Below are 9757 nucleotides of genomic sequence, written 5' to 3'. Positions count from 1 at the left end.
AGGGTACAACATCCCAAATCTCTGAACCTGTGCCTTCCCGCCCACATTCCCTATCCCTTGAGTTGTGGGCTCCGTCCAGGTCTCCCCCACCAGAGCCCTTCCTACCTGGTCAAGCTTGATTCTCATACAGGCTTTGCCTCTTCTTAGATTTCAGATCCTTTAGCCACTGGGGTGAGGTCTCTCCTGATCTGAAACCACAAAGACAGGGAGAGTCAAGTGTGAGTGAGAACGAGGGCAACTTGCAGGCAGCGCTGTGAGGTACCCAACTCTCCATCTGCCGTGCCACGGTAGACGCTGAGCAGGGCACTCACAGATGGCAAACATGCCCATGCTCACATGATTGACAGGCAAGAAACTGCAATTAACCAAAGCACTCAACAATGGGAATGTTACATAAACCCTGGTACATCCACTCTATGAAATAATCTGCAGCTATCCCATCATGCTTATATAAAATCATTTCCATCCATTTATCCTGCCATCTCTCACCCATGTAAATTCTGTGGTGGTTCATTTTATGTGTCAACGTGGCTAGGCTATGGTACCCAAATATATGGTCAAACGTCACTCTAGGTGTTTCTGTCAAGGTATTTTTTTAGAGATTAGCATTTAAATCAGTAGATTTTGAGCCAAGCAGATTACCCTCCATATTATGGGCAGGCCTTACCCAATCAGTTGTAGATCTTAATAGAAAAGGACTGACTTCCCCTGAAGAAGAGGGAATTCTGCCAATAGACTGACTTTGGGATTCAAACTGCAACATCAGATCTTCCCTGGGTCTCCAGCCTGCCAGCCTGCTCTGCACACTGTGGACTTGCCAGCCTCCAAAATCATGAGACAATTCCTTCATATACATCTATCTATCTATCTATCTATCTATCTATCTATCTATCTATCTCGTACACATAAGACCTGACTTATGCTGATCTCAGAGAAAGCTCCAGACCATGTGGTCCTGGAGGGCTCAGTCTGGAGGCTCAGGGAAGTTCCTGACCTGCCTGGGGGAGTCGGGGAGTCTGTGAGGAAGGAGAGCAGACCAAGCAGACCAAGCAAGCCTTATCTGATGGTGGAGGCACAAGACCAGGCCTCCAGTGGTGCCTCTGAGACCTGGCCTGGGGGCTCCCCCAGCTGCGATGCTGACTCTGGAGCCAGGCTTACAGATCTGGCGTCCCCAGAGCATGATAGGCATGATCTTGGCCATGGCCTTGTCCCTCTCAGCCTCGGGTTCTCTGCTTCCTGCAGCCTGCTCTGTGCTCCAATAGCACGCACTCCTTGCAGCCCCTGGCACTATTGGGTCTCCAGGCCTTTGTACATGCCATGACTTCAGCCCAGGACCCCTCACGCTGCCACCTCTGTGGACACCATGACTCAGCTCAGGTGTCTCCCCTTAGAAACCTTTCCCACACCTTTCTTTCTTAAGTCTAGTTTACCAGTTAGTCCTCTATGACAGGGTCAAATCAAGAACCAGACTAAATATTTTTGGGGGGTTACAGGTTGTCTGTTACAACCAGTCAGCTCTGCAGCTGCATCAGGAAAGCATTAGCAGACAACCTATAAATGAATGGGTGTGACTGTGTGCCAAAAAGACTTCATTTAAACAAAAACACAATGAGATGAATTTGACCTGTGGCCTATAGTTTGAGAGCCCCTGCTCTATCATAGCACTTATTATATGACAATGTCAGCATCATGAATAAACCCTAGCTTTTACATGTTAACAGGACTCCTAAGAAGAATTCCACTATCCTTTATTGAGCATGTCTACAAGCAGTGCCCACACTTCCTCCTTTCATCCTCGGTCATTCAGCTCTAAAACCCAACAGGCAGCCCCCCTCCCCGCAAATTACATCCCCAAGGGGGGCAGGGCACTCATCCCCAAGACCCCTCACCTCTCGTCCTTCTCAACGCTGGTGGGTAGCACGCGACTGCCCAGCTGGAAGGGGGACTTGGGGGTCTTGGGCTGGGGAGCCCAGCCGGGGCTCTCGCTGGGACTGTCCGCCTCTGGCCTCTTGTGCAGCTGCGCCTAGGAGAGGAGAGAGCCGAGTCTGTAACCACCTGTTGCCTGGAGAGGGTCCCATCCCACGGCACTGCCACTGCACGGTGATGCCGGGGCCTCCACAGGCAGGAAGCCCCGGGGCAGGGGAGATGCTGGCTGACCTGGGGGTGGGGGGAAAGAAGATCGGTGGCCAGGCCTGCAGCCCTGAGGTGGGGCCACCAACTCATCCTGCAGATGCAACTCAGCTCTGTCCAGCTCCATGCTCCTGCATCCATTTGAATAAGATGAAGCTTTGGACTGTCGGATTCCCACAGGAAGAAGGCAGGGTGGATTCTCACCCGTATTTGGAGGACAGCAGAAGGGAGGGAAGGAGGCAGGGAGGGAGGGCAAGAATTATGGGGCCTGCTCTTTCTGTTCTTTTTGCTACCAGAGACGAGAGTAGCTCCGAGTGCGAGGTTCCATACCTTGAGCATGGCCGGGTCGATGCCCGGAAACACGGGCATCCTCTGGGGATGGCTGCTGGGTGACCTCTCGGACCGCTTCTCCTCCTCATCGGACTCTTCTCTCCTGGGGGATTTCTCTTCTGTTGCAAAGAAAAGGGCGCCGATGTCACTGGCAGCCCCCGTGCACTGAGGCACGGGTTCCAGATGCTCTGCACACAGACCCTCGGGCAATCCTCACACCAGCCCTGACCATCTGGGCATTCCTGGGCCATCTGACAGATAAGGACACACTTAGGGCTTGCTCTCATGACCTTCCTTCTCCACAGCTCTTGCCAAGAGATGTGCTCAGTAGGGCAGGATGGGGTTCCTCCTCGTTCCCACCTCTTTCCCAGGCAGGGAAGTAGAAGGAGCCCTTTGGTAGAGGCAGGGAAGGAGCCAGAAGTGCTTTCAGCCCCAATGCCCCTGGGTCATGCTCTCAGAAGAGAGCGGGAAGGATCCCGTGTCTGTGGAAGGGCTGCTCGGAGTTGGTGTTGGATCGGGAGGCCACCCTCCTTCACCCAAACCCCCCTCTCTGGGGCTTAACTCCATCATCACACTCCAGCCTCGTAGTGAGACTTCTGGAAGATAGACAGCTGTCCCCACTCTTCTAGGGGTGAGGGGCGGAGTTTCAACCTCATAGAGACTTGGACCCAGGACTGGGCACAGTGGGAAGTGGGGAAGGAGGCAATGCCTGGTCCTCTGGGGCCCCAGGCCAAGCAGGAAACTGAGGCATGTCCAGAAAGGGTATCCCCAGGCTCTCCCCAGCGCCTGGCTGGTTCCTCAAGGCTGCTGGGAACCAGGAGCTCTTGTATGTCCCCCAGCGGGGTGGGAGGTAGGGGTAATTACATGCTTTTTAGGGGTAATTGTGGGCTTTTGTCTTTACTTTCGTTTTTACTTGGTCAAACAGCTCTGTGAAATTTGGCTCAGAGAACCAAGAAAGTGTGCAGAGAGAAATCTTACTCAAGGCATTTAAACATTTCCTTGAATGACAGGCATGAGATGGGAGAGGGAGAGATAGCCCTCCAAGCATTTCAGGTATCTGGTCAGAAGCTGTGCCCTCACTCAGCTCCAAGCTGGTCTGACATCCTACTGTTTGACAAGTGAACACAAGTCCCTACAGTAGCCTGTGGGGGACTAAGGCTGTCTATGTGTACAGTGAGGAGGTCACCTGCTATGGTTTCCATTACAAGAAAAGATTCTGCTTAAAACTCTTTACAGAAGAAGCCTAACTTCTTGGCAAAGAATCGTGACTTCCCACCACTTGGCCCCACCTACTTTTCCAGCATAATTCCTGCTACTACTGGCTTGAACCAGTTAGAGAGGCACCTGAAACATACAGAGAATGTTCTTTCCACACCTCTGCCTCTTTGGTCCTGTTAATATTTCTGTTTGGAATACCCTTCCCTGGCTAATCCCTACCTGCCCTTTAAAATTCAGCTCAGGATTTGATACAAAATGCAGCCAAATAAATCCTCAGAGGAAAATGCATAGCCTTAAAATAATTCACTAGAAACCAAATAAGACTGATAAATAAACTGATCTTTTAACTGAAGAATCTAGAAAAAAAGACCAGCAAACAAACCTGATGAGAGTATAGGATGAATTTAATAAGGATAAAAGCAGAAATCATGAAACCCTGTTAAGTTGTGGCTCTGTCCCCTGCAACCTGCAGAGCCCCAATTAATACATCATCCCTCAAAAAGAATTTTGTACTTAGTTTCTAATAAGCTGTGCAGAACAAGAAATCAATTTCCTATGTAATTATGTTCTAATATCCTATAGCCTTCAACTCACAGGAAGTTCCTTCTAGTGTTTAACCTCCATCCTTCTTGCTGTTCAGTGTGGTATATATGGAGGCAAGGGGTGTACCTGTTGAATCCTTGAACATCCACATGGTGTCATCCTCCTCCTCCAGAGGAGACCTGCTCTCCGACTCGCTGACTCGGCTGCGCCGGAGGGAGTGGGAGATGGGAGCCCGGCGGCGGCTTTTCTTGCTGAGCTGTACCCGGGTCTTGAGGGCACTTGAGTCGAGGACTGAGGTTTGCTTTGGGAGCAGTAGGGAGGAAGAGAGGAAAAACAAGGGAACCATTCACTGAGGGCACCACCCAAGAGAAGTGTGTGAAGCTTCGCTGATGCACAAGACCCTATCTAGGTGGCACATGGGCCACCATTTCTGCATTTTAGTACTAACCTGACACCCGAAGTCAAAATTTCTTCATGAAACAAACCACGTAGGTTGATTACAAGAATAAAATGAAGTTTGAGTGCCCTGGCACTGTGCCTGGCACATAGTGGGCACACAATGGAAATGCCTTTCCCCTCCTGGTGACATTATACGAGCATATAAGCTAGAACAGTGCTCAATACATAGCAGGAGCTCCATACATGTTTGTTGAGTGAATAACAGAAGACATCACCTAATTAAATCCCTATACTCCATACCATGTCCATGTTTATATAGCGGGGTGCCCCAGGGGAGACTGAACTTGTGTCTTTCCCCATCTCTGTTCTTACCCAGAGGTGCCAGCTGACTATACTTAGGAAGGGGAATCCCCTTTGAGGCCCTAGAGGGAGTCCCCCTCCCAAAGCAGTGGGGTTCTTTCTCAGGAGGAATCTGGGCAGCCGTCCCTAAGAGTGTGGGCATGAGGCTTTACTGCCAGGAGAGCGGGTCCCTTTTCGATTCTGCACCATTTTGATGTTGCATCTTCAGGAGAGTGGGAGGGCAGCCCCACTGTCAGGGAAGCAGAATAATGAGATCTTCATGTCTCAAGGGTTGACAAGGAAAGTCTGCCTGCCCCCTGCAGGGGGGATCCTCGGGTGGGGGAGGAAGAGGACAGGCGGCAGTCTGGAAGGGGCTGGAGCAGGAGCAGTTGGACCTGGCAGCGGGCATTGCCTCTGCTTGGCACCTAGAAAGCTGAGTTGTAAGGGCTGCCTCTGGGGACCCACACCTGAGGGGGTCTCCCCTTCTTAGAACCACGGCTCCCCGTTTACAGAGAGACCTGTACGCCCTGGCACTAGGGACACATCTCACTAAGAGCACCTGGCAGGGTGAGGTCAGACTTCCTGGTCACCTAACAGGCGTGGGCTGGGATCAGCTTCAATTTGAACACATGTGATTGTATTTGAGGCTGTGGAGCCCACCCTGCCGGTTACAAGTGGATAAGGAAGCCAAGGCTCAGGGATGTGAAAGCATTTGCCCCAAGACACCCAGCTGGTGTACGGCAGGTCCAAGCCACAGGCAGACATCAGTTCCTTCTCAGACTGTGCCCTCTGCACCCACACAGATTCTACCCTGGAAAGGGGCAATCCGCCAGGAGATGCTAGTATGTCCCTTTAAGAAGTAGTAAGTGTTTCCAACACACGCTCCCAAGAACCGACTTACATTGATAAAGGAGAAGTCATCTATTTTCTTTGTAGAGCAGGTGTCCGGCGGGGGCGGCCCCTCCGTCCCGTCAGTGGACTCCAGGTCAGTGCTGGAGCGGTCCACACTGGTGCTCCGCTGGTCCCTGGGGCCGTCATGCTGGTCCCCGGCCGAAGTGGCCTCCGTCGGGGAGGACAGTGAGGACAAGCGGCTGCTGGAGGGCTGCTTCCATGCCGACGCTGCACTGCTGTCCGGGGACGGAGACTCAGGGGCCACGCTGTGAGGAAGGAAGGAAGGAAGGAAGGAAGGAAGGAAGGAAGGAAGGAAGGAAGGAAGGAAGGAAGGAAGGAAGGAAGGAAGGAAGGAAGGGGACATGGTTATGCAGGCTGTTTCCGAGGACTGAGTATCAGGGTAAAGAAGGCACAGAAAGTGGGGTGGGAGGTGTGCTCTATACACCAGGAAGCAGGAGACAGACATCCCAGGAGAACCACCTTGGGCACACAGCCAGGTGCTGATCATGCCTCTAGAATACCTGGCCAGCTGTGGAATGGGAGGGTTAACCTCCTGAAATGAAATATGAACCTCACGGAAGATGAGGAACCTGAGGCACAGAAACATGAGGCAGCTGGCCCAAAAGGGCAGAACTGACTCTAGAACCCACATCCCTGACCCCCTTCTACTTCCGAATTTCTTCCCACGACCATATATTCAGGTACCACTTGGATAATGGGCATCACATACAATAGGAAATTTATACATAAATCAAGTCCTTACATTAAAAAGGCTCTCCCTGTCCACAAAAAGACACCAAAGACCAGAGCACAGGAAGCCCTACCTGGGGAAGGGTGTGTAGGCACGCCAGACACCACCTCCCTAATAGGAGGGTCTATCCGGAAAGACACCCCCTCCCATCCCCACAGCTGCACCCTTAAGCAGACCCTTCGACCCAGGTGTACTGGGAGCACAGAGATGCTTTTTGTCAGCTCTGGGATGATTTTGTTACTTGAAATAGGCAGGATTTAGGGGTATGGGGTGGGGTTGAGCCAGATCCACAAAAAATAAGGAGAAATACCATCGAGGTGGCAGCAGATGGCACTGCTAGCTAGGGCTGGGAGCACAGCGGCTCCTGGGACCGTCCAGGAGGGGGCGATGCAGTGCCTCTAGGAGACAGGATGAGGCACCCACCGCCCTGGGAGATCCCAGGTCCCAGTAGAGGGGCACTGGAGACCCAGAGAGAGAATAACAGTGGGCCAGGCCGTCCCACAGCCGGCTGGGCTGGAGCTGGGATTCAGACCTGCCTGCCTCCTGAATCCGGGCTACCCTGGATAACCTTCGGGCTTCTGCCAGGATCCTAGCATCCCACCGAGCCAGGCTGACACCTGAGGACCTACAGGCCGTTGACAGTGGCCACATTAAACGCAGGCAGAGTATAAAGCAATATGTATATGTTCTCATATTTATAAACAAACAGATATACTGAAAAATTCTAGAAAGACAAAAACATTACTGAAGGTTAATAGCTGTGTGCTGGGATTACTGGTGTTTTCATGTTTTTTAATTTGTGGCAAATATGCATAACATAGAATTTACCACTAGTGAGATACAGTACATTTACAACGTTGTGTGACCAACACTACCATGTAGTTCTAGAACATCTTATCACCCCAAAAGGAAACTGGTACCTGCTTAGCAGTCATTCCCAATCTCCCTTCCTGCCCCTCCTCTCGCCTCCCCACAACCACTAATCTGCTTTCTGTCTCGATGGATTTGCCTATTCTGGATATTTCACATATCATTTATTATTTTTTTTAATACTTTCTAAATTTATTTTTTACAACAAGAATGGTTTACTCTTACAATTACAGACAAAACAAGTTCCAGTAACTTGCCCAGATCCCTGCCCAGCCGCCCTGCCCCGTAGCCAGGGGCCTCGCACACCCCACCTACCTCTCCCCGCTCTGGTGCTGGTCCCTCCATGTCCCATACTGGCTGTCGGCTTCCTGTACGAGGGTGTCGGTGTCCTTGGCCTCAGGGGGCCGCCTGGAGAAGCACTGTTTCAGCTGATCCTGCAAGGGAAGGCCAGACCAGGGGTTACTGTTGGGGAAAATGCTCAGAACCTGTTCCCAGCTGGCGTAAATCCTAACATATCACCGGGCTTAACCCGCCACTGCTCTCAGAGGTGGGTCCAGATGTCTTGGCGGGAGCTAAGTGACCAACCGTCCAAGTTTGCCTAAGACATCATAGGATGCAGGACCGTCGGTGCTAAAGCCGGGCAAACCGGGCCGAAGGGGCTACCCTCCTCAGCAAGCAGGGTTCTGCTGGGCGCTCCCCGACCCTCCTCAGTGCCCATCTCCATCTGCACTGCAGCCAGGCCCAACTTCTCTCCACCTTGGATGCTCCCAGGACTTACCAGTCTGGTTAGGGCACCCCCCACATGCACCTCACCCAGGGTTCCAATGGCCGCCAGGCTTCCCTGCTCAAGACCACCTGGCATAGCATCCCTGGAGCATTGAACTTGTGCCTGGTGGTCACCAAGTTGTGTACATATCACCTCGCTAAACTGCAGTCCCCCGGCAACCTATGAGGTGGAGCTTATCACAATCCCCATTTCACAGATGAGAACATTGAGGCTTAGGAGGTGAAGAGACCAAGTGGAACTCAAACCCGGGCAGGGGGCTTGGACCTGCAAGTCCAAACTGGTAACCACTGGGCCCACATGGCCTGGATCTCTTGGTTCTGTCACCACCTGCTCAGTTCCTGGTCTCTGTGCTCGGCCTGGGCCTTTGGGGAGATGCTGGTTACCACAGATTTGGCTGCAGGGCCCACCCGTGCCTGGCAGATGGCGGGAGCCCATAGATCTCCATTAAGTGAGTGAACTGCTGGCTTCTCAACTTGTTCACGTGGGAGAAGATGGAGCAGTCAAGAAGAAACCAAACTCCCCCCCACTCCCCACCGGGCGGCCACTGGCACAGTAACAATTCAAATGGCTTTGGCTCCTGAGGTTTGAAGGGTGTTCCCAGAGACCATCTTTTGACGACCCGAGGCCAGGAGAGGAGGAATACGGAGGGAGATGGGGTGAGGGGATGACAGCAACCTTGCCCCCAACTCCAGAAAGACCACTTCTATGTTCTATTTGAGGTCAGGAGGCATATTCTGCATATGCATGGCATTCATCTCTTGCTCAAAACCCTTCTATGGCTCCCTACTGTCCTCCTACTGACATCCAACACCCCTTGTAATTGAGCCCCAAATTTCCTGTCCAGTCCCAACTCCCACCCCCACCCCAAACAAGCCCTCCATCCACTCTCCTGACCTACTCGCCATACCCCACCCGAACCTCACACATTCCTGGCCTCTGGCTTTGCTTGTGCTGTTCCCTCTTCCTATCCATCCTCCCTACCCAGAGTCATGGCAACCCACAGGGCTCTCTCCTCCTCCTGAACTCTTCCTGCCTAACCCGGACTCACCTATGTGCAGGCAAGTTTGACATAGAAGTTATTAACTCAACAGATATTTACTGAGCACCTACTATGTGCCAGGCACTAAGGATGGGGGTAGGATCACAACACAGATGCTGAGAGTCTGTAACTGCTGATGCACACCCTTCAAGGTCAGGACACTCCATCATCTTTGTTCCCCATGCGGTAGGCGCTTAGTGAAGGGGGCAGGACCCTCTCCTGAACAGCTTGTCTTCCTGCCAGAAGTGGGAGCGTGCCTCTTCCCAGCTTCTGTGGAACTGCCCCTCACCGAGCAAGCACACGTGGTCCAGCAAAACGAGTGTGCGCCCGCGGAAAGCTGTGCGTGACCTTCGCCTCCCTTTCTGATGCAGAGACGTTATAGGGCTTCAGTAAGGCAACAGTGGTCACCCCAAGGGCACAGATGCAACGACAGCTCCTAGCACAGCACCTGGCCCAGTAA

General features: G+C 52.4%; 1 protein-coding gene across 4 annotated transcripts in view; it reads right to left on the bottom strand.

The window, feature by feature from the left end:
- The window catches only part of KIAA1671, a 143173-nt gene that overhangs the window by 5611 nt on the left and 127805 nt on the right, over positions 1-9757 (bottom strand). For all 4 annotated transcript variants that reach the window (XM_080649780.1, XM_080649779.1, XM_080649781.1 and 1 more), the window contains 6 exons: positions 7787-7905; positions 5861-6116; positions 4348-4522; positions 2461-2579; positions 1890-2023; positions 106-188 (listed from right to left, as the gene is read on the bottom strand). In XM_080649780.1, the coding sequence (XP_080505906.1) occupies positions 110-188; positions 1890-2023; positions 2461-2579; positions 4348-4522; positions 5861-6116; positions 7787-7905 (882 nt within the window). In that variant the 3' untranslated portion in view covers positions 106-109. The remainder of the gene's footprint in view (positions 1-105; positions 189-1889; positions 2024-2460; positions 2580-4347; positions 4523-5860; positions 6117-7786; positions 7906-9757) is intronic.

Source organism: Plecotus auritus (genome assembly GCF_963455305.1).
Source record: "Plecotus auritus genome assembly, chromosome: 13".
Taxonomy (NCBI): domain Eukaryota; kingdom Metazoa; phylum Chordata; class Mammalia; order Chiroptera; family Vespertilionidae; genus Plecotus; species Plecotus auritus.
This window is presented reverse-complemented; position numbering and strand designations above follow the sequence as displayed.